This window comes from Paroedura picta, chromosome 3 (genome assembly GCF_049243985.1).
Source record: "Paroedura picta isolate Pp20150507F chromosome 3, Ppicta_v3.0, whole genome shotgun sequence".
Classification (NCBI taxonomy): Eukaryota; Metazoa; Chordata; class Lepidosauria; order Squamata; family Gekkonidae; genus Paroedura; species Paroedura picta.
Window position 1 is genome coordinate 116,406,858 of NC_135371.1, and position 27,833 is coordinate 116,434,690.

Here is a 27,833-nt window from a genome sequence, read left to right on the forward strand (position 1 = left end):
AGGGTTGACAGCCTCCAGTTAATGACTGGAGATCTCCCACTATCTACAACTGGTTTCCAATGACAGAAATCAGTTCACATGAAGAAAATGGCCACTTTAGAAGGTGGTCTCTATGATACTATACCCCACCGAAGTCCCTCCTTGGGCTCCCAAAATCTCCAGGTATTTCCAAAACCGAAGCTGGCAACCCTACCAGCCTGGGATATCCTAGTCCTAGTTTAAATAGTAGTGTGGTTCAAGCCTGAATCTGTTCCCAATGTCAGGAGCCCGAAAGATGTACTTAAAAATCAAAGTGCCTCTGAGCATGTGTAAAGTGAAATAGCACTTAGGACCCACTAGTCGCCCCGTCCTCTCATGTAGGAAGAGAAAGGATACGCTTCTGAAGTAGTCTTGCTTCTAAAGAAGGTCAAGTACTGGAACTGCCCACCTACCCGCGAGCGGATCCCTTCACCATATACAGCGATAAGCGTTCCCCGTCCTCCATTTCCTCCTAGAGCGTCTCCCCGGCTAAGGGCGTGGCCCCTCTCCCCCTCCCCGCCGCCCAGGTCACAAATGGCGTCGAACGAGCAGTGACGTCATATAGCGTGCGTGCGGGCCGTTCGAGACCGCTAGGGGGCGTGGCATCGGCAGCGCTGGTGTTGCTCCGGTGGCGGCGGCGGCGGTGGAGCCATGGGCGAGACCAGTCCGGAGGAGCGATGTGGGGCGCTCATGACTTGGGTAAGGCGCAGGCAGGACGCGGGAGCCGGGCTCTCGGTCGGCCGGAGAGGCTTTCCCACGGTCGCCCGCCCACTAGACATGGAAGAGTCTCATAGGTGACTCCCATGTTGTCGCCAGCTCCTGCCCTCCCAAATGGAGGCACCCTTAATCTGGATGCCGAGCCCAGCTACTCCTTATTCCCCTTGCAATGGGGCGACAAGACTGCGCATTTTAATATATATATATATTATAATAATACTGAAATGGCTGCCTTCTGTCTTGAAATAAATTCTGCCTGAACATGTTGCTTTAACCTCCTTGGCTGCTGAGCACTAAAAATCTGTTAAAAGTACACGAAGGGATAATTTATCTGGGTCCGTTGAGCTGTTTTCCCACAGTAGACTTCAGACCCACCCCCCACCCCCCACCCCCCACCCCGAGCTCCTTAAAAATCTCTCAGTGCCTCAAGGCTGTTTTCAAGTCTCAGGCTATTTTGGTAGGCGCCTCTTGTCGCGTCATGATTATGCAGTAACCGTCACTTGTAATTTCATAGGTGTATGGGATGATCCTATTTTAGGTTCTCCCTCTAGCCTGCCCTTCAAGTTTCAGATAAGCGTCAGAAGCCTTCTGTTACCTGTTGGGATGGAGTTTTATATTTTGAAGGATTCTATTTTCCCCGTCCTTTGAAAGAATCTTCTCCCACCTGCTTTGCTATTCCCAGCACAGATAATAGTTCTCTGAAGGACATTTAGGAAAGCCCAGTCTTCTTCATTCAGAAAATGGAATTAAAATGCATCTGTGTAACCTTTGCATTTGGGCTTTATAGGGGGAAAACTTAATGCAGCCTGCTTTAAAAATATGCAGAAGTAAAGCATTAGTTTCAGCTGTTAAGAGTCACCCAGAGAGCATGATTCCTTCTCTTTGGAATTTCTGTAACTGTTGCTAGCATATAGGCTGCATTCAGACATTAGAGACAAACTAAGTTGTGGGCATGAATACGATTAATTGGTGAGTTTCTGAACCCGTTCCCTGCTTCCCTTGCATGACTTGCCAAGACTGTTCCTCTTCAGTTCGCTCTGACATCTGAATGCAGTTGCCTCCACACTCTGATGTTTAACCCTGGTTGCTGTGAAAGGAATACGTATTTGCCTATCAGCTGGAAACTTCAGCCTTGACACACTATGCATAGGAGGATTATATGAAGCTGTCAGTTAGTCCAGAATTTGTTTATAAGATGAACGAACTCTGTGTTGTTTGTGGCATCTGAATTTGATACTAGCTTAATTTGTGGTAAAACATTCTAGGAGGCAAGATTGCAGTGTGAGAGGGCTTCTTAGGTATTAGGCTGGCATCTGGGATCTTCCCTGAAGGGTTTCCCATAAATGTAGAAACAAACAATAACTAAACTTTTATATTCACAATTACTTTTTGTTTAATGCTTTAGGAAAATATGAGACATTCCAGCAATAAACATAAAAAGCAGGATATTTTGTGTGTTAATAGTGAGGGACCTATCTGAAAACTGTAATGTTCAGCTCCAAGATAAAATATGTCATGAATCACAGCTTCTGTTTGGTGTGTCTTCATCCAGAAAGTCAGCTTTCCCTTTACCTGATGCAAGTCCTGAAAGACAAACATGCCTTAGATTAAAAACAACCCTATTGAATAAGTTTATATTCAGCTTTCAAAACAAAGTGATGTCAAGATTATTCTACCAGATGGCATGGCTTTGGTTTCTAATTTGCGAATATTGCTTTGCCTTAGTAGTCAATTTATGTTTGGCTGTTGGTTTTGAATCCGATTAGCAAAATGTGACAGATTTTGATAGTAGCTTAGTTGTTCTGTTCACTGAGTTAATCAGATCTCTTGACCATTCCTTATATCCTGTGCCTCAGATGCCATAGAGCAGCTGTCCCCAACCCCCAGTCCGGGGACTGGGACCAGTCCATGGATCAGTCAGTACCAGACTGCGGCTCCTCCTCCTCCTCCCCGGCTGCTGCCTCAGGGGCTGCCCTGCCACTCTGCTGCCGGCTCACCTTTGGCGCTCTCCGGCGGCCGCCATGGCTGGGGCTCCGTCCGGGGACTGGGACCGGTCCATGGATCAGTCAGTACCAGACTGCGGCTCCTCCTCCTCCTCCTCCTCCCCGGCTGCTGCCTCAGGGGCTGCCCTGCCACTCTGCTGCCGGCTCACCTTTGGCGCTCTCGGGCGGCCGCCATGGCTGGGGCTCCCCCTTGGCATGGCACTACGCAGCTGCTGCTGGCAGCGCCCCCCAGTGGGCGGCGGGAATCAGGAGTGCTGGCAGGAAAGCAAGTGGAGCAGGGGCTCAGGCGGTGGCGACATCCCTTGGCAAAAGACTACCCCCCCCAGGCCTCAGTAAAATTGTCAAGAGTTGACCGGTCCCCATGATAAAAAGGTTGGGGACCACTGCCATAGAGAATCTTGTGTACCATCTTTCAGTTTTTTCAGCATATGGGGCAAGGAAATGGATCATTACTGCAACAATGTTAATTGTTTACAGAATACCTTTTTTCTTAGAACAAACTTGTTTAAAGTATTTTTCCATGGTTATCTATTGTCACATTTCTATTTTTTATTGTTTTACATACCTGCTTAATAGCTTTATATTCTTAGTTTTCCGTTTTAGTGCAATATTTTACTTTAATTGCCATTGAACTAATGAGGTCAGCATCCACACCTGTTTGGGTTCTTAAGAACTGTTTCCATTGGAATGATTCTTTTTCTCCCCAGTTTGCTCTTATTCTGAGTTTCCCCTCGGTTCTTTTCTACTAGTAAATAGCAGGGGTGAAAAATGTTGCTTATTTTTCTCTCCCTCCCCCTCCCATCATGTAGCAGTTGCCAAAGATACCAACTGTTTCCATATTCACCCAAGCGCAGAAAAACAGTGTTGCTAGATTCCGTATGAGACAGCTGTGTCGTAAAATGAATGTCAGCAGGAGCATCTTTCACAGCAGAGCAATGAGAAGGAAAGGGGTGCTTGCTGAACTTCATTTCTTTGTACCAGTATTAAAGATACAGGATCTTCTCCCATGCTGAATCTAGTAATTCTGCCTGGAGTTGATAGCTCAGTTGTTTCTTCTGCCTGTGTGACTGGGCTCACATGAAGCTTCTTCTGCTGAATCTGACCCTTGGCCCATCAAAGTCACATTGATGGCTAGTGGCTCTCCAGGGTCTCAGGCACAGGTCTTTTAACAGCAGCTACTAGCTGGTCCTTTTAACTGGAAATGCTGGGGATTGAACCTGGGACCACTGAGCCACTGCCCCCTTCCTCTTAGCTATCAGAGACTTGGATAACACAGAGAGCAATTCTAAATTGTAGCCTGATTGATAATGCAGCCCTTCTCAGAGCAAGACTGTTGATTCTTAAGAGCTAGGCCTCTTGTGTGAGGCTCGCATGGGAATGGCTGGAGATGGTGCCTGGAGTCTTCTTGAGCTCCTTCTGCAAAGCTCATGTGCTTTGCTGTTATTAGCTAGAATAGGGTGTCAGGTCCATTTTAGGATACAAGAACTGCTGGGGCGGGGGAGTCACGTGTTGAGACCTGAGGCCACGGTAGACCTGTTGGTGCTTGTGAGAGGCAGCAAACTGTTTCCAACATAAAGACCGACAGTAGGAATCCATTACGATCATATAGCATTGGAGAAAATAAATAGGGAGCAGACATTTTCCATTTCTACAACTTTATGTTTTCTACAGCTATTGGCTTGCTGATTCCAGGGAATAAGACAAGTGATACAAGCACAATTCTGAGAACCAATGTGGCATTTATTTATTTCTCACATGGCACATGTGTAATATAGCCAGGGAATCCTAAGATTGTCTGGCTGCCAGGCAAAAGTTGTTCAGAGGTGGTTTGCCATTGTCTGCCCCCCCGCCTCATGACCCTGGTATTCCTTGGAGGCCACCCTTCCAGGGCTGACCCTGTTTAGTTGTTACAGCCTTTTTCAACTTTTTCACCATTGAGAAACTCCTGGAACATTCCTCAGGCTTCAGGAAACCCCAGAAGGGGCACAATTGCAGAATATGGTACATGCCCACCTGGGGAACCGCCCCTTCCCATCCCCTACAGGCCCAGCATTGGCCATTTTAGGAGGGTGGGCACATGTTGACATGACTATATATGGTCATATCACCTGATAAATTTTTAACAATTAAAAAAAAATTTAAGTCCCACCCATTCGGGAACCCCTTCCAGGGCCATCGAGAAACCCCAGAGTTTCATAAAACCCTGGTTGAGAAAGCCTGGATTAGAATCTGGGCAGCACAGGTTCAAAGCCGCACCCTGCCATAGGAGCTCACTGGGTGACCATGGACCTACCTCCCATGGTGGTTGTGAGGATAAAATGGAAAAGAAGGGATTGATATATGTCACTTTAGGTTCCCATTGAGGAGATGTCAGGAATATAATAATTGCCTGTTGGGTTTTGTGCCTTAATTTTGCCATTCCCATTTTGTTCCAGTATGTATGATTAATCCCACCTAGCTAGCCTGGTGTAGTGGTTAAGGGCAGTGGCTTAAAATCCTCCACATGCAGCCAGTTGGGTGACCTTGGGCTAGTCACAGTCCTGATAGTGCTGTTCTCACAGAGGAGTCCTGTCAGAGCTCTCTCAGCCTCACCTACCTTGACTGTTGTGGGGAAAGGAAGGGAAGTCGATTGTAAGACACTTTGAGTCTCCGTCTGGTAGTGAAGAAACCTCTATATAAAGGTATAAAAACCTCTTCTTCATTATCTTCATTGTCGTACTGTGTAAAGGGTAATAGTTGTTGAAGAGAGGGCCAACTTGTTTACTGCAGTGGTAGAGACAACTAGGAGCAATGGATTCAAATTGTGAGAAAGGAGGTTCCACTTAAATATTAGAAAGCATTTTCTGATTGTGAGGAATGTTCTTAGGTGGAATATGCTGCCTCGGACGGTGGCAGAGTCTTCATTTTCAGGAGGAGACTGGATGAGCAGCTGTCAGGAATGTGTGGGGGTTTTTTAAGCCCCCTGGACTGGATAGCACTTTGTGGTTTCTTCCAGCTCTGTGTGATTCTGATTCTGTAAACTTCTTACTAGTGACTGAAGGCCCAAGATTGAATTGGAGGCACGGACAAGCACCGGGGGTGAGGTGGGGGGAGGGGGAGGGGTGCATGCACTGCAGGAGAGAGCCGAGGCTGCTCAGTTGGCATGATGCACACAGTCCAGAATCTCTCCTACTCCAACAATAAATCCTGCAGTTCCTCTCTTGCCATCCCTCCCCTTCCTCTCTGACAGAACGTGGCTTATCTCTGTGTCTTTATAACCAAATATGCCCTTGTGTATGTGTGACAGTTGGGCTGCTTCTGCCAAGTGATTCACTCCTCGTGCGTGTCAGCCTAGCAGGCGAGTGGGAGTACTCGTGTTTGAGCTCATTGTATGTGTGAGGTGCGTGGCACTGTTTTGCTGCAAATCTGTCTGTTGGAATTGATTTTCACGTTCTCTATGATTGTTTTTTTTCCCCAAAGCATGAATAGATTTTGGTAGCTAAACAATGGTCTTGAGTTCACAAAATTCTGTGAAGGGTTTCAACAGGCAGAGAATGTTCCTTCTAATGCCAAATGTGGTGCAGTTGTCTGCCCCCATCATATGTGGGTTGTCTGGGGGGGTATGTGTTGTGCATCTCTCTCTCTCTCTGGGTTCAGCACTGACATTGATCATGGAAACAACCTTCCCCACAGAGACTAGAGTTGTGCCACTCTGTAGAAAGCGCCGCATATCAGCTGCCCATATTGTTTCCATTTTGAAATGGAAGTGCAATGAGTGCAAAGAATGTAGCTCATCAGACCTGTCTCTCTTCCAGCTGCAGATATTCAATGTTCCTTCTCCTTGTGCCACGGAACAGGATTTGGCCAGTGGCGTCACCATTGCCCAGGTGCTGCACAAGATGTGAGTGTTATAGGATCTGGAACTTTAGCCAAGGTGTCTTAAAGGGATTTCTTGAGGGACCATCTGATAGAAAATACCATCTGTGAGCTCCCTGGGTTTTTCCACTTGCTTTCCTGCCTTTACCCTAACCAGCAAGTTGACTAGCTGAATGTGCTCTGCCAGTGACTGAGAACAGAAGTAGATTGGAATCTTCCTTTCTTTTGTTGTTACAAGTGGTTTGTAACTGCAGGCTGCAGCTTAGCAGAGGAAGGCCAGCTGACAGTTGTCCCTCTTTGCCATAATGCAGGGTCAGGTGAAGTAATTCTTGGCTTGTAAGATGGAAGTCCAGTAGAGCATGACACAGTGGGATAACTCTATATTCAGTCTGTCACCTTGAAGCTTTAAGTGGGAGATATAGAAGGGCTGAGAACTTTTAGCCAGATGCTGGAGTCTCTGACTTCAACCATGGCATTATGATATTCCTTCCCAGAGATCCCTCGTGGTTCAATGAAACATGGCTTCTGCGGATTAAAGATGATGCTGGTGACAACTGGAGGCTAAAGGTATGCAGGAGGGGAGGGGCAAGGTGACAACTCAAAGGCCAAGGTGCACAGCAAGCCAAACACAGCTGCAAGATAAGCATTTGAAGTGATTTGAAGTGATGGTGAAATTTAGTAGGGAGGTTTGTGGTATTCTTGTTATTAAGAATAGAAGACCTAGGTTCCATTTCTTGATGGAGGAACTGGATTCCATCAGTACCATCAGATAACTTTGGGTGTGACCAGTTCCGGAATAGGACAAGACAGAGTCAGTCCCTTGCCTTATTAGTATCTACATGGCTTGTTCTGTGGTTACATTAGGAGGAACCAGGGCAAAGTGTGGGCTATTGGAAAGCAAGTCTCCAACATTTGAACATGCATGGGTCCTTTTCTTTCTTCTTGTCCTTAGACAAGCAACCTGAAGAAGGTCCTTCAGAGTGTAGTGGAATACTCCCAGGATGTGAGTACCTTTTCTTGTTGGGGTTTTCGGCATGGGGCAGGATGGCTGAGAATCTAGCCATTGCTGAGCATGACATGCGGCTTATGGTCTAGAAGTGGGCAGCAGAAAAGCAAGGCCTCTCTCTAAAAGTCTAGGTGTCCCCAAGCAATATAAATGTGCCAAAGTCACTCAACTAGAGTTCTGATTGGATTTGTGCCACACATCCCTACATCACTTGTTTGTGATTCCTTGGCAAAAACAGAAGCATCTGTTTCCCTTGTTTTCAAAGGTTTTTTTCTGCCAGGCTACATGGATGTGACTGATATAGTCTGCTGGGCTGTTTTGAACCCTGGGATACTTTAAAGCAATTTTCCATCTATCATGAAAATCTTTGTGCTATGTTCTGCTTTGCATGGGCCTAGTTACCCACTTAATGGCAGTGGCAAGAACATGAGAGGACTGTGAGGCTGTCTGAAATTGCATCTTCTTGTCTCCAATGCATCTCTCTCAGGTCTTGGGCCACCAAGTCCCTGAACATTTATTGCCAGATGTGGCCCTGGTTGCAGAGCTGTCTGACACTGCTGAATTGGGCAAGCTGCTTCAGCTCGTGTTAGGTTGTGCCATCAGCTGTGAGAAGAAGCAAGGTATGTATACACAAGCATCTGTGGGTGCATCTCCACTATGGATACACTTAAGCTCTCCATTTAAAGATCACCTCTTCTGTTATCCACTGAGATGCCAGCTGCTTCAAGCTATCCTAGGCAGAAATATTTGGCATTCTAGCAACCAATCAGCATTCTGCTACATCTATGAGGCTTGGTGTAGTGGTTAGGAGTGCGGACTTCTAATCTGGCATGCCAGGTTCGATTCTGCGCTCCCCCACATGCAACCAACTGGGTGACCTTGGGCTCGCCACGGCAGTGATAAAACTGTTCAGACCGGGCAGTGATATCAGGGCTCTCTCAGCTTCACCCACCGCAGAGGGTGTCTGTTGTGGAGAGAGGAATGGGAAGGCGACTGTAAGCCGCTTTGAGCCTCCTTCAGGTAGGGAAAAGTGGCATATAAGAACCAACTCTTCTTCTTCTTTGGATGAATTCTAGCTTGTTTCTGGAGGCTGTTCTGTACCCCTGATAGCTGCATGACTCACATGGAAAGAACTATGGGATGCTGGGCAAAGACAGAGTTCTATTTTAACAAGTATCCCACCTCGTCTGTTTGCAGATCATATCCAGCTAATCATGACCCTAGAAGAGTCTGTACAGCATGTTGTTATGACAGCAATACAGGAGGTGAGCATGACTGGTCCAATCTACAGCCTTGCATAAAACTTTGGCATTACAACCATCTCCTTGGTTAGAGAGTACCCTTCAGTTCTCTGCTTTTGCCCCCGAATTGTATTAGGGGAAGCTGTGGGAACACCAGTCGTATCCTCGGAAATGACCCTTGAGTGCCAGCTCTGGCCTTCCTAGATGAAATTCTACAGTATTTGCTGGCTGACATATGCCTGCTTCCCAGAATGCAATGCCTGGAAAGCGGAGTCATTTGGATGTAGCCAACTTCTAAACTTCTCCTCTTCTGCAGCTGTTGACCAAAGATTCATCGGACACACTGAGCTCAGAGACATACGGGAATTTTGACAGCCAGGTACCTGTGATGCTGTGTACTGGGTGGAGGGGATAAGGTGGTAATGCAGTGGACTTAAGCTGAGGAGGGCTGGAGGGACTTTGTGGAAACCCTTTCCTTGTGGTGTAAGAGGGCAGACTAGACTGCTGCTGCTCTGAACTGCTTGTATTGGCCAATATCGTAGGCAAGGACTCTTTCTCACTGGCTGCATTTTTTTGTCTTGCAGTCCCGAAAGTATTACTTCCTCAGCGATGACCTCGAGGAGACAGATGATGTGCGACAGCGCTGTCATGAGCTAGAGCAGCAGGTCAGTGCCTCTCAAGAGCAAGGGGGTCATGTAGATGGTCATCTTTGCTTGGAAAGTTATTTCTAAATGTGCATCACGTGATGGCAGCAATGGCTGTGCAAAGCCACTCTGCGGTTTCCAAGGTAAAGCCACTACCTTGGAGTGCCGGCTGATCTGACCCTCCCTGGCAAGGACTGGCATCTTCCAAGGATGCTGCAGTTGAGTGGGGCTTGAACTGTCACAGATGTCCAGTCCTGCGCAACTGGTCATTTCCAAACTGGTCTTTTTAGAGACCATTTCCGTCTCATAAGCCTACCTGGGAAGCCTAAGCAAGTCAGATAGAAACTGATCAGGGGCGGCCCTGGCTAGCATTTGAAAGATCGATCCCCCAAGGAATTCCAGGGTTGTGACCCAGGGACAGGCAATGGCAAACCACCTCCGAAAGTCTCTTGCCTGGCAGCCAGAAAATCTTAGGCTCTCCTGGCTACATTATGCATGTGACAAAAGGAAACACTGTGAAAAAAGTTCACACTACTCCTAAAATGCACATTAGTAGTTAAATACTTATTATGGAATATCTTCCTATTAGAGTGATAATAAACCTCCAAAAATGAATTTAATTTAATTCAACAGAGTTTTTTTGCTCTCTTTTTAAAAAAAACTTGACTGTTCCTTGGAATGGTGATATCAAGATTATAATATTGGTGTATAATTCACTTGGTCAGATTCAATTAAATATATTTGGAGGTTTATTAACACTCTTTATAAGAAACAGATAGGAAGATATGCCCTATAATGGTTTGTATTAAAAATGCTAATATGTGTTTTAACTTAAGAATTATCGGAGTGGTGTATGTTTTTTCTTCTCCATGGGGTTTCCTTTCAGTCAGTTTAATGTATGTTTTAATTGTTGTTCACTGCCAAGAGATGGCAGATCTGGGAGTGGTGGCATGCAAATACAATAAAAAAATTAATAAAATGTAATCTCTCACACCCTTCAATATTGATGGCTTATATATTACACACATAAGCCATATAAAAATAATACTAAATAAATCCCTCTCCTGTTGTGCAACTCTTTCGTGTGCAGGCTTGAGAGGAAGAGATGCTTGGACTAGCCCAATTTGGATTGCTTTGTGTCAACCTTAGGAGGCCATGACAATCTCTCTAAGAAACTTTGTCTCGCTTCCCCTCCCAGTGTGGGCATACTCCTGGGTGGGGGGTAGTTCTCCCTGAGTGGTGTGGTGTGGGGGCTTGCTGGGCTGCATGGAGCCAGCTGGGATTGCCTGCAGTGTTGGTGGTGTGTGAGTACTTGCCCCTCTGCCAGTGCCTTGCTGCTGTTCCCAATTGTTTTTTGATGCTTAGATGGAAGAGCTAAACCAGCTTGATGATTCTGGGCCCTGGGCTGAATTCTTGGAGTGTCTGAAGCCTCCAACCCATCCAGCCATGTGTAATAGTGGTCTTGTCCACTCCCTTCCCCAACAATGGGAATAGTACTGTTTGGGGGGGGGAGCTGAATGAAAAGACATAACTATGAGCAATGTGGGTGGTAAGGGGTCTTGCAAAGGAATAGACCTATCTATCCCCCTTAAACCCCACCTTTACTCCTCCAAGGTGCTAAAGTGCCCCTGGAGAGGCATCCCCCCTTCAAGAAGGTGAGTGTCCTCCCCACTCCCCAAGCTCTTGCTTATGGTAACTGAGCCACTCACCCAGCAGTGGACTGCCTCCCCCCCCCGCCCCTCATGCTTGATGGGGCAGCCTAACCTCTTTGCATGAGCATGTGTCCATGCTGACAAGTTAACAGCTGCCTGTGAGTGCCAGAAGGGATGCTTGCACAGTGCATGAAGAGGAGACCCTTTGTAAAGGAGAGCCTTTGTGGTGTAGACCAGAACTGGGGGGGGGGGGCTTAGGTTCAGATCCCCCAGGACCATAGGTGAAAGTAGGCCAACCTAAAGGAGCATTGGGCTGTTAAAAGAGCCCTGAAGCAAACTGAGATGAGCAGCCCCTTTCCTGAGCTGCCAACCTCATAGGTGGTTTCAGAATCATACACAGCTGGAAGAGACCACAAAGGGCCGTCCAGTCCAGCCCTGCACCTTCACAGCAACACACTGCTGACAAGTACTCCTCCAACAAAGGAGACTCCACCACCCTTTGAGGTGGCCATCTATGAACAGCCCTCACCATCAGAAAATGCTTTCTAATATTTAGGTGGAACCTCCTTTCCCATAATTCGAACCCATCGCTCCTCGTCCTTGTCTCTAAAGCTGCAGTAAACCAGTTGGCCCCTTCTTCTTCAACATGTCTCCCTTTTACATAGTTGAACACAGCTATCCTCTCACCCCTTGCCCTCCTCTTCTCCAAGCGACACATACTCAGCTCTCTCAACCTCTTCTCATAAGACATGGGTTGCAACCCCTCCACCATCCTCCTCCTTGGGCTTCTTACTCCTGGTTAACAATTGCCCTCCAGGGCAGCAGGCTTGCCAGGAACTTTCCTCTGGAGTTAATCCATTCCTGGGCCAGGCTTTCTCAACACAGAGGTACCTCACAGGGCAAAGTGGGTGGCCATGGATGCGGCTCTGAACAGCTTGGAAGACTGGTGGAGTGAAAGGGGAGCCTTTGCATGCTGTATGGATACAGCTGTTTGTCCAAGACCATTGGGCCATGAGGTTATGTGAGATAAAGAAGAAAGGTGGTGGGATCCAGCCTGTTGTGTTCCCAGCCAGTCAGCAATGAAACAAATAGAGTGGAGGGCACAAATATTCCTGTCTAAGCTCTGCTCATCCTAGGAAGAGTCTTGAATTGGTCTCTCCTAATGCAGGATAAAAGGGAGGGGAGAACAATGTAAGCCGCTTTGGGTTTCTCTTGGGTTAGAATAGTAGGGAATAAATGAAGTAAAAAAATCTTTTTAGAAGCTTGGGGCATTTCAGTTGGCATCATTACTCTTGGTTCCAGCTCAGGATGGCTACTTCCAAGGCAAGGCCAACCCTTCGCCTTCAGAGAGGCTGTGCCTTGGGCAAGAGCCCACTAGGTCAGTGGGGAGAAAGACGAGCCATGCCAGGGATGCCAACCACCTGGAGAAATCATGTTCTGGCTCTTAACAAGGTGCTACTGACCTCCCTGCCATGAAAAGTTTCAACTGCCCGTTTCCATTTGTTGAGCCTCTATTCAAGGGACGTGTGACATCTTTCTCTCCAGGTTGCTGCAGTCTTGCAACAATGGACCAGTGCCTTCAAAGTCCCTGCTTAGATTATAACGTTTCCAGCCCTACAGCAGTCAACTTAATGCAGGAGGAGACGAGTCTCCATAGTGGTGTGTGAACGTGGGTTGGAGTCAGAGGCTGTTTGTGGAAATTGTCTTGCATAAACACTTGTCAATCCTTCTCTGTTGCCGGTTGCATGGCTTCCCTGATTCACTAAACCTAGGCCTGCAGCAGGGGTAGAAGGGGGGGTGGTCTGGCTTAGGGCAGGCGCAGTCAGCTGCTTGAGAGACAGCCGGATGGAAGGCAGGGGGCAAGGCTCCTCTGGAGAAGGCAACAGGGAGGGGGCCAGCAGACCAGATGTGAGAAGCTCTTCTCTTTGCTTTTAGAGAGCCAGCTTGATGCAGTGGTTAGGAGTGTAAGCCTCTAACCTGGAGAACTGGGTTTGAGTCCCCACTCCTCTTCCACATGAAGCAAGCTTGGGCCAATCACAGTTCTCTCAGAGCTCTCTCAGCCTGTGGATAGTGAAAAGTGGGGTACAAAAACAGCTGCTCTTCTTCTTCCTCTGAATGTGTAGGTTGAGGCTGTTGCCCTGCTAGCATGGCATGGATTCTGAGCTAGGATCCCGCTAGTCTCATCTGGCACCAGGCTAGAGCTCAGCAGCCTCTGCTTGGAGTGCCTGATTCTCTCCGTTTGTTCAGATCTCCCTCCTGGTGGAAGAGAAGAATACACTGTCCCTGGAGAACAAGACCCTGCGGGATCAGAAAAGCTCTTTGGAGTCGGATGCTTCTGGCCTCACTGGCAAGAAGCTGTTACTGCTTCAAACCCAGATCGAGCAGCTGCAAGAGGAGAACTTCAGGTGGGGGCAGGTGCTGTTGGGAACTAACTCCACCCCCGACCAGCCCCCAGAGGCTTAGTGGGCTGTGACAGATCTCTCTAAATAGCGATGTTTTTGGTCAGGCTGGAAAGTGGCAGAGACGACTTCCGAGCCCGCTTTGAAGATCTCCAGAGGGAGGCGCAAGAGTTGCAGCACCGGAACGAGGAGCTGACTAGCCTGGCCGAGGAAGCGCAAGCTCTGAAAGATGAAATGGATGTGCTGCGGTAGGTGCACCACCCTCAGTGCCTGGACGCTCTTGGACGGTGTGGCGGCCTCTAGGCTGATTCCCTGCTCCTCCTCCACATGCAGCCGGGTGGGTGACCTTGGCCAGTTACAATTCTACCTCCCATGGTACATGTCGTGAGGAGAGGAAGGGAAGGCAATTGTAAGCAGCTTTGTGATTCCTTTGGCTAGTGAAAAGCAGAGTATAAAACCCAACTTTCTTACATTGCTCCTGGTCCTTCAAAGTCGCACCAACCTCTTTAACATTCAGCCATTCCTATTTGGAATGTTTGGAGGGGGAAGGACTTTTGGGGGTTTTATTGTATTGTGTACAGTTCTAATTTGGGGTTGTAAGACACCTTTGGAGGATCATTGTCCATGGGGTCACGATGGGTCAGACACGACTTTGCACCTAACAACAAAAAGCCACCTTATTTAATTCAGACATGTTTAACCCAATTTTTCTTTTCAGAATGCAGACTCAATGTGGCTTACAGCATGAAAACACAACAGAAAGTCAAATTTCAGAAATATTCACCCATGTTATTTTATGTCAACAGTTTAATTCATAAGATTAAAGGGGGGAGGTCACACCAGTGGCATCATCTCTGCCATCGCTTTCCCCAAGCAAAAAGGGAAGATATAAATCTTAGAATAAATAAATAAGCAATTTGTGTATATATATTGCCAACATATGGCAAGGCTGTAAAACCCCGAACAGCCAAAGGTGGCTCAACTTAGGTACCAAAGATATGAACTTGTCTCTTTTGGTAAAGGTTTGGGCACAGGACACACCAGATGCAGCAGCTTTCAAGGAGTCTTAGACATGGGCCAACTACCTGTAGCTGAGGTTTTCACTCTCAGAAACTTTGTTATCGCACCCAAATTGCTGGTTTCAAAAGATAGTTTCGGAATTCTGTGGGAGTTGCTCCTGCAAGGGGAACAATAGAAACATACCAGTGGATTCAAGGATGGTGCATGTACGTTTATTGAATCCTTGTTAAGAAATGTTGCTTCTTTCAAGGCCTGGCATTCTGGGAAAGTAGCATATTCTTGTGCCTGTAGTTCTGAGAGCTCAGGAATTTGTGAGCTCGTGGAACATGGCTGCTGGTGTAGGATTTTGCTGGGTTTTGCTGAGGAATATTCCCATCCCTTATCTTCAATAGAAAACATGTTCCTGCTTATTCAACAGAATTGGGGCTTTTTCCATAACCTAAATCTGTTACCTGCAGTTTCAGAAACTAGTACTGTAGATAAACCCCTTCAACTTTGAGCTGCTAGTATGAGTATAAAGGAGGTTGGGTACGGATGTTAGCTAGCCAATGACCCTGAGTTGGAACCAGCACTCCTGCAGACACAGGGCTCATGGCTCTTTCCCGGGCTTCCCTTCTCCCCTCCCCCAGCAGTACTTCCTGACCCTGGGATTATTCCTGGGATTGTGGTGGCTGTATGGACTCATGAGGCTGCATGGGAAAGGGAGAGAAAGAACTGCTTTCTTTAATCCCTCATTTCTTACTACCCAGAGGAGTCCCAAAGCAGCCTACAAACACCTTTCTCTTCCTCTCCTCACAACAGACACCCTGTGGGGTAGGTGGGATTGAGGCCTCTAAGAACTGCTTTATGAGATTAGTTCTTAGAGGACTGTGTCTAGTCCAAAATCATCCAGCTGGCTACATGTGGAGGAGTGGGGAATTAAACTGCATTGTGCAAGGGGGTTGGACTAGATGACCCTGGAGGTGCCTTCCAGCTCCATGATTCTATGATTCTCTATGATTCTATAGAACCTGGTTCTCCAGTGTCCACTGCTCTTTATTCATCCAGCGGTCCCCAACCTCCGGGCCGGGCACCGGTACTGGTCCGTGGATCAGTCGGTACTGGGCCGCGGCTCCTCCTCGTCCTCATCCCCAGCTGCTGCCTTGGGAGCTGCCCTGCCACTCTGCTGCCAGCTCACCTTTGGCACTCTCTGGCGGCCACCATGGCTGGTGCTCCCCCTCGGCATGGCACTGCGTAGCTGCTGCTGGCAGTGCCCCCCAGCAGACGGTGGGAAGACAGGGGCGCCGGCAGGAAAGCAAGTGGAGCAGGGGCTCAGGGGGCGCTGGCAATGTCCCTCGGCAAAATACTACCCTCACCCCCTGGGCCTCAGTAAAATTGTCAAGAGTTGATTGGTCCCCAGTGATAAAAAGGTTGGGGACCACGGCATTACACCATGCTGGCTCTCCCTTCTGCCTCCTGTCAGTGGAGCTGCAATATTAGAAGAGGCAGAAAGGGCAATTTCATTTCCTCTCACCGTTGTTGCCTCCCAACTTAGGTGGGCTGGGTAATTCGGGAAAAATATGTGACCACCCATGCCTTTTGCTGACAGGTTGCCAGATCCAACACCCTGGGTTTTGGTTGTTCTTCTCAGTTCCACTTTGCAGATGGTTCTGTGACTGATTCCTCAGCCCAGAACATGCAAACAGTGTAAAATTAGAAATAATCTTCCTGCTAGATCTGGAATACTTACAGACCTCGAATACAGATGAAGGGGACACTGGTTGCCCATCCGTAATTATTTCAATTTTCAGTATATTCTGGGCTTGCTGCAGCAACTTCTGGCGCTCTGTGTTTGAGGTTTTCCACATCCAGAAGAGTGACTGTGTGTGTGAGACAGTGAAGGGAATACAATGCGAGTTCAGGGTTAGTGCCGACACGGGTAACATTTTAATTTGTGTTGTCCGCCCCCCACCCCCCGCTTTCACTGCAGCCATTCATCGGACAGGGTGGCACGGCTGGAGGCCATGGTGGACTCCTACAAGAAGAAGCTGGAAGACCTGGGTGACCTGCGACGGCAGGTTCGGCTGCTTGAGGAGCGGAACACAGTCTACATGCAGCGCACCTGCGAACTGGAAGAAGAGTTGCGGCGTGCCAATGCTGTGCGCTCACAGCTGGAGACACATAAGAGGCAGGTGAGGTGAAAACGGGCTATGCACAAGCCATTGTGAACACCTTCAAAATGTTGGCCGAGGACAGTGCCGTACTCTCTGATCCACAGGCACTCAAAAGGCGCATCAGAGCAGTATCCAGCCACAGCTGATTGTTCCAAAGGTTTAAAAACCCGTTTGGCCAGAGCTAATCTGGTCGCTGGATCTGTGCTGGGTGACTGCTCCAGTAGAACCCTCATCCTCAGCTGTCTCTTAATGCTAAAGCAAGAAGTGTCTGCTTTAGAGGTACTGTGAGTAGATCTGTGATACCTGAGAAAGCGAGATGGTGACAACTGCAGAAGAGTAGAAAAGAGGAGCCAGAATTGGCATAAACCACCTCAGCAAACTCCTGTTCCTCCCCCCCCCCCCAGGTGCAGGAGCTCCACAGCAAGCATGCTGAGGAGGCCTTGAAGGCCGAGAAGTGGCAGTTTGAGTTCAAGAACCTCAAGGAAAAGTTTGATGCGGTGGTAAAAGAGAAGGAGGTAATGGCGGGAGCAGGCTCTCCTGAGGGGGCGGTGCCCATGGCTTAGAGTGAAATTTCGGGAGCAGAGTACTACTGTAGTTTATGGACTGATGCCTGACTCTCCTCAGAGGCTGATTGAAGAACGAGATGCCCTCCGGGAGGCCAACGAAGAGCTGCGATGTGCTCAGGTGCAGCAGAAATTCCTCAGCCAAGCTGGTAAGTCGTTTAGGGAACAGCTTCCGGTATTTCTGTTGGGAGAGACGGCAGTTGCACTTGAAGGGTTTTACATACCTGAACAGACATAGCAGAGACGTACCACCGTGTACCTCAACTTGCTGCTTGATTTCTGCAGTTGTGAGGTGAAAGCTCAAGAACTGTTATCAATTGGGTGAGGAATCACAGCATTGTGCACAGAGATGTAATCCTGTCTCTAAAAAGGCTTTGTTGCCCACCCCCCCCTTACTAGAGTGTCACTCGTGCAGCAGTTCTGAAGAAGCATATAGGCTTGACTCTACGGTTGACCATTTCTTTATCTGAGCTGAACAGCATCTTCAGAGTCTTGGTTTCATTTGCAACTCAGCTTGCTGCCTTGTCTAATACCTTTCTCCTTTTGCAGATACCATGCTAGAAGAAATGGCTTCTCCTGTGGACAACTTGGCCGCTGAGATCTTGCCAGCAGAACTCAAGTAAAGATATGATCTTTGGGTACCATGTTTTGGTGGGGTGGGCAGGGCAGGGCAGGGCAAAAGGCTGTGGGGTCTACTCACCCCAGGGATTACCATTTTGCATGTTTCTGCTTGACCATTTCCATCAGATGGGGTTAGTGAGGCCAGAATATCCAACTTGTAGGGATGGTGAGGTGAAGCAGTCCCACAAGCTCTGGTGTTCCTGGTATGTTTTGTGTCTCTGGGTATCTTTTTCTCAATCCTTGTAGGAAGAACGAGCATCGGTCTCAAAGATGCCTTCTACTGTTACATGGGATTGTCCATCCCAGGTCTTTTCCTGCTTATTACTAATTACGGTCTGGCTTTTCCAGCATCCACTGATGCTGATCCTCTTTGCCACTTACATCCTAATGTGTTATACTCCTTGTTCTCAGGGAGACCATTGTGAGGCTGCAGCATGAGAACAAGATGCTGTGTGCACAGGAGCTATCGTACCGAACACAGCAAGCTGCGCTACAGGTGTTGCTGGAAGAATCAAACCGGACGAAGAACCAGCTGGAAGCCCAGCAAAGGTACCTAAAAGTCTGGAAGGCCCTTGAGGTTTACTACCATGCTGTTGGGAGAACTAGGCTGCAGAGGCCCCATATTTCCTCATATGTCTTGCTCAGCCCTGGCAAAAATGGTGGAGTGGAGAGAACTGGGACATGGTTTCTGATGTTTTATCTTACAAAACAGCAAGCAAACCTGCCAAACAGCCACCCTGACAAAAATGACTCCTGGTGGCAAAAATCCAGCACAGAATTCTAAATGCTTTTTTATATTTGTGACTAAGTAATAATATTTACTTCCTTCTTAAACCAGTGGGGCAACATCTACTGCTTGCCTACAGAAAATTTGGACTTTCAAGGATACTTGAGTTTTAAGTACTCTCTGCCTGGTTTATCAAGAACATTATTATTCAGGTGCTTCTCTCTAGTTTGTGTGATTTAACTGATACCTTTCTTGTTTAAGGATTTTGTGTAATAGCATGATTCAAATATTGGCTTCCTACAGACATTACCTTACTCTTTAGCTCATATTCACAACTTTATGTTCCTTGCAATTTCCCATCTAGATGACTATGTTCCACCTCTAGAGAGTAGGGCAAAGCAATGGATTCTTTGAGGCAAAGATAGCCTGTAGAGATGGGAGCTCAGTAAACCCATGATTTGCTAAAATGGGAATAAACTGCAAAGTGACTACTGGGAGAAGTGACTGCTGTCACCTCCTCTTCAGTGCCCAAGCACTAAGAATGATTTATAATAGGGATTCCATGGGAACTTTGGAGGGGGTCCGTGGCTTTTCCCCGCCTGCCTTAATGGGCTTGGCCACAAGGAAAGGAACCAACCACATCCATTGCTCCTCCCCCCAATGAGCATGAATTAATTCTCTTGTGGTTTCTGCCCCTGGGAGGTTGTAGAGCCTGCGCGTGTCTTAGACTCCCTCTTCCTCCCTCCCCCTTAAGCCTGCCTGTTAACATGGGTGGTGATATCACTTCTGGTGACATGACACTTTCAGGGCATTCCCAGGCAAAGAGACATAGCCAGCTGACCACTTCTGGGGTTGCTCAAAGCTCGAACAATTATTTCAGGAGCTTCTCCATGGTCAAAAAGTTGGAAAAGGCTGATGTATGTCAAGCTTTTTCATTGCCACTTGCAGCTGACCTTTCTCAATTGTGCTTTCTTACCTCATTTAGATTGAGCCAGCAGCAGGTTTTTGAGCTCAAAGCACAAGTGGAAGAACTCCAGAAGGCCCTTCAAGAGCAAGGAAGCAAGGCGGAAGATGTGAGTCTGCTGGAGAATGGGTTCTCTGAGGCCTTCACAGAAATGGGTTGGGATGTATCAGAGGAGGCTTTTGCAGAGGCCATTATTTCTCCTTTCCTCCTGAACATCGAAGGAAGTGAAAGCCACGCCCTGGCCAGCAGGGTAGGGCTCTTCGGCCACCGAAGCAGCCATTCACACCTGAAGCAGGCAGCGTCCCAGGCGGGCCATGCGGGCGCACCAGTCGGTGCACACATGCAGGTGCAGAGCTCTGCACCTGCATGCGGGTGATGACTGGCGCACCCGTGCCGTCCCTCCCCCCCCACACACACACACACACTGTGGCGCTGGCTGCTTCGAGCTCAAATGGCTGCTTTGGCGGCCAAAGCACCTAACCCTACTTGCCAGACCCAAAGTGGAACTGTTAAATTATCTTCAAGAGGATAGCCGTGTTCGCCTAAAGTAGCACAACAAAATCTGAGTCCAGTAGCACCTTTAAGACCAACAAAGATTTATGCAAGGTGTGAGCTTTCGTGTGCATGCACACATCCTCAGGCTATGGAACAGGGATTATAAGACCACAGATATAAGGAGAAAGTAAATTAGTAACAAATTTTTAAACAGCATCATAAATCCAAAAATGCAGTTTCCAAATATGCAGATAGGTTTTTTCCCCTCTTTCTGTATTATTTAAATTCATCCAGGCTTTGTTCACCCAGGGAAAGTGTCTTGCCATTAATCACTAACTTTACATTTTTATTGCCCCAATGTTTTTGTGAATGACAATTGAACCCAAAGGACAGATTTGCTTTTCTAGCAAAGAATATCATACTGCATATTTGGACTTATGATGCTCTTTACAAATTTGCTACTAATTTACTTTCTCCTTACATCTTACGATCTCTGTTCCATAGTCTGAGGACGTGTGCATGCACATGAAAGCTCACGCCTTGCATACATCTTTGTTGGCCTTAAAGGTGCCATTGGAATCAAATGTTGTTGTGTTAAATTACCTGTGTGTAATGGTATGTGATATCTGTGCTCCACTGTAATATGCAGGATTATTTGTGTGTGAAGTAGAAAACTGTGTCCCTATATCCCTATTTATTCCCCCCTCAACTATCTCAGTGTTCCAAAGCACAGCTTCATGCTATGGGTGTCACTTGGCAGGACTGTTCATATAGAATGTCCATGGTAACCAGGCCCACACTCTTGGGGGGAGTATTAGATTGGACTACCAGTGCTGGACAAGAAAGTGCTGCGTATTCAGAGAGAGATGGTTTGTTGCCTGCTAGAGGGAGCTCTGTGGCCTCCCAGGGTAGAGTGTGGTTTGTCTAGCCACAATTAAGAGTCATACATCCTCCTCCTGTGGCCTATTGAAAACTCCCCATGATTTCTTGACTGGACCCTTCCCTTTTCACTGCACTAACATCCCTCTCTTTCTTCCCTTCTGACTTGCTGGCTGATCTGTCCTGTCCAGGCCATTGTGAGTACTTTCACAGTCAAACCCTACTCTGCTCTAAACTCACTGTTGTGTCTTTTCTGACCATGTCAAGTCTTGGTGCATCTAGGAGGGATGGTTTGTCTGGCTTCGTAAGCTAAGAGCGGTTAAGTCCTGTTCTGGAGGCCGAGGGGTGGCATGAGCACAGGTCTCTCAATGATGGACCTGAGGCAAATCACGGCTGTAACTTTGAGGGGGTTATTGCTGCTCAGTGTCTGGTGTTCTAAAACAGTGGCCTGTTTAAAATGGTGACAGTTAACTATTGTATCAGTCTTAAATCTCTTAGATAAAAAGCTTGGTCTCTCTCTCATATAATCTGTTCACTAAATTTCACTGTTTCTGAACCTGATGTGGGAGCACAGCCCATGGGACACTAGAGGAGGAGGAGGAGGAGGAGGGGCACAAGCCATCAATGTATCTTGTTGAGAGCTGCTCCCCTCCCCTGACCTGGATAGCCAGGTTAGCCTGATCTCGGTAGATCTCAGAAGCTAAGCAGGGTTGGCCCTGGTTAGTATTGGGAAACCAAGAGGGGTCTTCAGGAGCTGGTTGCAGATTGCTGGTAAAAACTATTTTAAAAGCTCTTTTAGTTCTTCTGAAAATTCTCCCTGTTGCTTTTGCCTACCTAATCACATGAGATTGAGTTGGTTCCCTTTTACTTAAATGCCTGTTTGAGTCCAGCAGCATCCCAGTTACCTTGGAGCTTTAAAACTTTTGATAACTTTTGAGACCCAGTTAAAATAATGCCATTGTTGACTGACACAATCTGAGTGTGGATTTACAGGCCTCTGGGCCCAATGAAACAAGATATTATTTCTGATGGTGCCTGCACTAGTGGCCAAAACTGCTCATAGCTTCTGCCAATGTGACTTTTAACAAAGGTGTTAGTGAGCAGTGCAGCTGGCTAAACAAATAGATTGGATTCTAAGCAATCACCTTTCTCTCTTTTGCTTTTAGTCTTCTCTGCTCCAGAAGAAGCTGGAAGAGCACCTGTAAGTGACTCCATTTGGGGTGGGGTCAGAAAAGGAATTTCGGGAACCCAATGCTTATGTTTATTTATTTTATTTATGTTTAAATTTGTATACCGTTGCTCCCAGCAAGCTGGATTGCGGCAGTTTGCAAGAAAAAGAAATAACATCGTATCCAATAAAAACATATAATTAAAAACACCCCCAGAACCACAGAAGACTTGGTTTAGATGAATTGAAAAATGTGGCTGGCAGATAGCATAGTCTCCATTATAGTACCGGGCTAGGGGTGAGGGGGGTACCCGATCACATTCCCTGGGACCCCTACCTGGCCTCAACCAAATGCCTGGCAGAAAAACTCCATTTTGAACTGAACTGAGAGTCCGGACAGGGTCCGCAGCTCATCCGGGAGCTCATTCTACCAGGTAGGGGCCAGAACTTGAAAAGGCCTTAGCCCTGGTTGAGGCCAGGCACACCTCCCGAGGCCCCAGGACCCTCAGCAGATTCATACCCGTAGAGCAGAGTGCCCTGCGGCGGAGGGGGCATAAGGAGGTAGACGGTCTCGTAGGTAACTAGGGCCCAAGCCGCATAAAACCTGAAAGGTCAAAAAACCAATACCTTGAACTTGATCCAGAAGCAAATTGGTAGCCAACAAAGTTGTTTCAACAGTGGCTGAACATGATCCCTCCAGGATGACCTGTTAAGCACCTGTGCAGCCGCATTCTGCACCAATTGCAATTTCTGGGTCAGGGACAAGGGTAGGCCCGCATAGAGCGAGTTACAGAAGTCTAGCCTGGAAGTGACCGTTGCATGGATCACAGTGGCCAGGTGTTCTGGGGACAAGTAGGATGCTAGTAGCCCATGGGACTCTAGAGGAGGAGGCTTGGCAAAGGTGGAAAATGCCATCTGAGCTACCTTAATGAGCTGAGCCTCCATAGAAAGGGAGGTGTCAAAAATCACTCCCAGATTCCTAGCTTGGGGCACAGATGTTAGTTGTACCCCATCCAGGCAGGGAAGACGCGCTTCCTGGTCTTGCCCCCTTCTACCCAGCCCCAGGACCTCCATTTGCATCGTTGCATCTGACCTATCCAAGAGCCTATTTCAAAACCTGACATGTGATTTATGCTGGGTTTGTTTTGCTGGATGTGCAACGCAGGATTTTTAATCCCCCATAATTCAATTATTTAGGTCCCTGGTTCTTCAGCTCTCACTCTTCTCTCTTTTCTTTTTCCTGGCCAGAGAAAAATTGCATGAAGCCCACGCAGAGCTGCAAAAGAAAAAAGAATGTCTGGATGAACTGGAGCCCAAAGTGGATAGCATTAGTAAGTGCCTGGGCGTCAGAGCCCTGAATACAGAGCTTAACACCCAGCTCTGAAGCCATGCTCACCCCACCCCCCACCCCCCACCCCCCAGATTGCTTCAAGTGTAATAAGCGGGAATCCCAGCCTTGACTACATAGGAACAGTAATTCTCCCAGGGTGTAGAATAGAATGTGAACTCTTCCTTTCTCTTCCTTCTACCTTCCCCCCGCCCCCGGGGATTCTGGGTGCCTCTGATGCCCCTGCCTCTGAACAGCTGCTAAGAAGATTGATGAACTCCAGCAGTCTTTGAAAAAGAAGGATGAGGACTTGAGAGCCTTGGAGGAGCGGTACAAGCGCCACATGGACAAGGCCTGCACAGTAAGCGAAGTCTTCCTTTCTGTGTGCATGCATGTATTTACAGGCCAAGGCTTGCAGAACATCTCGGTAGCTTGCATGCCTGGCTCTACAGCCGTCTAAACTCTGTTAATACAGTTTGGGTTTGGTCCTAGTTTGAGGACTAAACTGTTTCCGAGCTTGCAGAGAGCCTGGTTAACCTGGAGGCTGTCTGGGTTTCTTCCTCAGGTCATCAATAAACTGGATCCCAAGCAGCCTCATGTCGTTCCGCTAGAGATCCAGGCTCTCAAGAACCAGCTGCAGGAAAAAGAGAAGAAAATAACCCACTTGGAGGCAAGTGTGCCTCTTCCTTCTGCCGTCAGGGGGCGGCGGCTGCCTTTCTTCTTTGCTACCAGGATGGGAGAGGATTTCTTCGGATTAACCCTGACCCTGTCTCTTCAGGGGCTGGTTTCACACACCAGGGCGGGTTTTGGTCATTAGATTGGATTGCTTGTTTGTGATTTGTGGCTGGCACAGTGTTCAAATCTCTGGCATTGTGATTCCAATGCAGGCCACTGGGGGAGCCAGGGGAAGCAATGGTAGGTGGCAAGAGCTGCATCCCAACTCTCTCGATGTCCTGATGGACTTTTACAAAAAGATAATGTTAGAGCAAAATGAGCTTCAAATTCTTGGAAGGGGCAGGGAGTGACCTGCTTCGTACAGGGGTGGGCAGGGGTCCTCTCCCTCCACCTTTGATAGCGCTGAATCTGGTTTCCCTGCAGCATTCCCAAAACAGAGTAAACACCCCTGACTTGGATGGCGGATTACTGAAACCAACAAGGCTGTGTGTGCTGGGGGCCCTCTGTAGTGGGGTTTCCCTCTTTCTGCATTATTTAAATTCATCCCTGCCTGCTCTTGTCAGCTTGGTGTAGTGGTTAAGAGTCAGGAGAACCAGGGGTGACTCCCCACTCCTGCCCACGCAGCCAGCTGGGTAACCTTGGACCAGTCACACTTCTCTCAGCCTGACATACCTCACAGGGTGTCTGTTGTGGGGAGAGGGAGGAAAAGGTGTTTGCAAGCTGCTTTGGGGCTCCTTTGGGTGATGATAAGCTGGGTATAAAAAAACCTTGGCTCTTCTTTTTCCACTTTGCTTTTACTTGAGATTGCACAGTGAGCCATGTGGCGCACAAGGGAAGAGGCAAACCCGTTCTCCTTTTTGTCTCCCGCTAACCCCATCTCTTTGGGCAGCCTTGAGATGGTGGATGCATTTAGAAAGAGGCCTTGGGGCTTCCCACAGGCCTGACCTGTCTTTACCCTGCTGGCAGTTTGGCCTGCACTAACCCTTTCTCTTTTTTTGCACTAGACTGATTTTGAGAAGACAAAATCTCGACAGGAACAGGAAGAAAAGCTCATAATTTCTGCCTGGTATAACATGGTGAGTTTGCCATACGCCTGAGGGGTTTGGTGAGAGGAGAACCCCGTGTGCCACTTTACCAAAGAGCTGGCAGTGACAGGTGGCCTGAACTGTACCCTCCTGTAGTTGAGCACTGCATCTTTGGGATTAAGCAGGAGGTGCAGAATCCCACCTAGGGACAATCCTTGTCTTCTAGGACAAGGGTAGTCAACCTGTGGTCCTCCAGATGTCCATGGACTGCATTCCCATGAGCCCCTGCCAGCATTTGTTCTAGGACACATTCCTATCGGTCATGGTTGCCATGCACTGCTTGGAACCACCCGTGTTTTGCCAAGTGAAACTCCAAATGAGGCTCTGCGGGACTTCCTGTAGTTGGGAAAGAGCGAGTGTGTGTAGCTTGTAGGCAGCAGGAGCTGTGCAGAGCTGTTAGGCAGATGGTAACATCATTGCAGACTCACATTGTTGTGCACAGATTTAGATGCTGATCAGGCCCAGAGAATATGGTGCAGACCAGTTAAAGCATTTTGTTGTTGTTGGCCACTTGAAGGGCTCTGAAATATGGGTCTCCCCCCCCTCCCCCCTTGCTCCCACTGCAGGGCCTGGCACTGCACCAGCGAGCCACAGAGGAGCGCTCACCCACCCCCCCTACAAGCGTCCAGTCCTTCTTGGCACAGCAAAGATTGGCCACCAATGCTCGACGCAGCCACCTGGGCAGGGCTCAACCCTTGCTGCTCCGGTACCCCTGTCCTGACACGGCTTCTAAGTTGTCCTGACCGGACTGAGCTGTCCTGTTTGGGTGAATATTTGCTTTGGGCTCAGGGTTCAAAGCGGGTCTAGCCTGTGTCTCATGCAATCGCATCTCCTTGGGTGGGGTCGGGAGTTAAGTGTCCATTTCACTGCTGGAATTCATTCTCTGCTGCATAAAATGCCTCCTATGCCAAGACATGGTGTTTTGAGTGTGCATTGAAGAGGGCAGCAGAGGCTGAACCTTCCCTAGTAGCTGCAGACCTGCCTACTGCCTCTGTCTGGGTCTCTGGAGGGGAGAACAACCACCACAACCTGATTGACAGGAAGTGCCCTTCATGGCCGTTCCTTGCCCGTCTGCCCTCCAGTGCTGGTTCATAGATGGGTTGTGCATCTTAATATTTTAAAGCCCTCCTTCCCTGACCATCTCACCTTTGTGTAAGCCAGCCAGGGATGACCTTGACTGCTGCAGTGCCCCCCCTCAACCCCCCCACACTCTGGTTTAATCTGTGAAGGGACCTCTAGGTGCTGGCGATTAGATGCGGCTACTCTGAGTTCAGCCCCATATGCAGCTTCAAAGGCAGCACTTGCTTCATTTCCCACCCATTTTTTCCTCCAGCCACCTGCGGTATCTGAGCCACATCTGCCAGATCTTTTTGTGTTAGTGGCTCATCACCCCCTTCCAAGAAGGGGACTGGGCCTTGAAAAAAACAAATCACCACTGAACTGACTTGAGGAATGCTGGGAGCCTATCGTGCTGTCTATAAATAGGTTGTGTGCATATATTGTCTTCCCTACAATATTTTGAGTCTGGTGGTTTTTCCCCCCTTTTTCCAGGTGTGTCTGTTTTTCCAGTTAGTATGCATTCCCTTCTGGATTATATTCCCATTCTGATGGGACCTGTGAGATGCAGTATCCTTTTTAGTCCATTCTTTGAAAATTTTGATTGTTTTTAGTAAAACAAATCATAGTTTTAATGCTGTAAATTATGTTTTATAAATCTATCTTACCAGTCCAAGCAGGCATCTCTTTATTTTTCTACTGGATAGACACCTGGCTTGTAATGATGTGGGGGAAATGTCTAGAATCTTTACACTACGAATAAAAACACTTAACATCTTTCCTGTAGTTTCTCATTTCTGTAGCAGGGTCAAGTACTGTTTTGTGCAGTGCTCTTCCTCTAGGAAGGTGAGGCTTAGAAATTCCTTGGCCTGGTTTGCAGCACTGATGATGAAAAGTTGTACCTACTGGTAGTTTCCTAAAGTAACTGGCTTGGGCCTTAAAAGGTGCTGGACAAAGAAATGAGTACTGAGTGTGAAGAATTAATAGGGAGAGAATATTGCTGCTGGTTAGTGAGAATAAAGGAAGAGAATATATGTTTGGTTTTGGATGAGCTTTCTCTGGAGGAACAGAATTTCTAGCACTCTTATCAATGTGTGCCAAATTAGGCTGAGAAGAATTGCAACATTCAAGTAAGAGAACATACCACTCCTCTGATTCACGCTGGACGGAATGGCTGGATTGCCAAAACAACTAAGATTGTCCTGCTATTCCTCTCCCACAACAGGATGCGATGAATTGCTTTTACTGTGCAAACCTCAGCAGGAGTGCCCGATTTCACTGACATTGTATGTCCAGTTTGACAAACCAGGTTCAGAATAGTGCTGCTGATAAGACATATAAACTTTGTGCGGAAACACTATTGCACAGGAAAACTGCTAACACGGAGAGGTTGCCGGAGACTTGTGTTAAAATAGCTTATATTCACCATAGGTCTGTGGCATTGTGACTTCCCTTCAGCCAGATTCAGGTGAGTAGCGGTGTTGGTCTGAAGCAGTAGGATAAAGTTGGAATCCAGAGTCACCTTTAAGATGGACAAAGTTTTATGCGAGGCATATGCTTTCATA

General features: G+C 47.8%; 1 protein-coding gene across 3 annotated transcripts; it reads left to right on the plus strand.

Moving 5' to 3' along the window:
• The first annotated feature begins 503 nt into the window (after nucleotides 1–503).
• Nucleotides 504–27,048, plus strand: HOOK2 (hook microtubule tethering protein 2). Of its 3 annotated transcripts, none has more exons than XM_077327242.1 (22): nucleotides 557–717; nucleotides 6,533–6,618; nucleotides 7,088–7,160; nucleotides 7,546–7,596; nucleotides 8,087–8,219; nucleotides 8,797–8,864; nucleotides 9,157–9,219; nucleotides 9,425–9,505; nucleotides 13,384–13,541; nucleotides 13,643–13,783; nucleotides 16,525–16,726; nucleotides 17,113–17,223; nucleotides 17,333–17,420; nucleotides 17,821–17,890; nucleotides 18,304–18,441; nucleotides 19,605–19,692; nucleotides 22,124–22,158; nucleotides 23,374–23,456; nucleotides 23,710–23,813; nucleotides 24,018–24,122; nucleotides 25,132–25,203; nucleotides 25,779–27,048. In XM_077327242.1, exons 1-22 carry the CDS (start codon nucleotides 670–672, stop codon nucleotides 25,953–25,955), a joined length of 2,175 nt encoding a protein of 724 aa, XP_077183357.1. In that variant the 5' UTR covers nucleotides 557–669; the 3' UTR covers nucleotides 25,956–27,048. The 3 variants fall into 3 exon arrangements, with proteins under 3 accessions (XP_077183358.1, XP_077183357.1, XP_077183359.1); XM_077327244.1 differs by having other exon boundaries at nucleotides 26,764–27,048; XM_077327243.1 differs by lacking the exon at nucleotides 7,088–7,160 and having other exon boundaries at nucleotides 504–717.
• The last annotated feature ends 785 nt before the right edge of the window (nucleotides 27,049–27,833 follow it).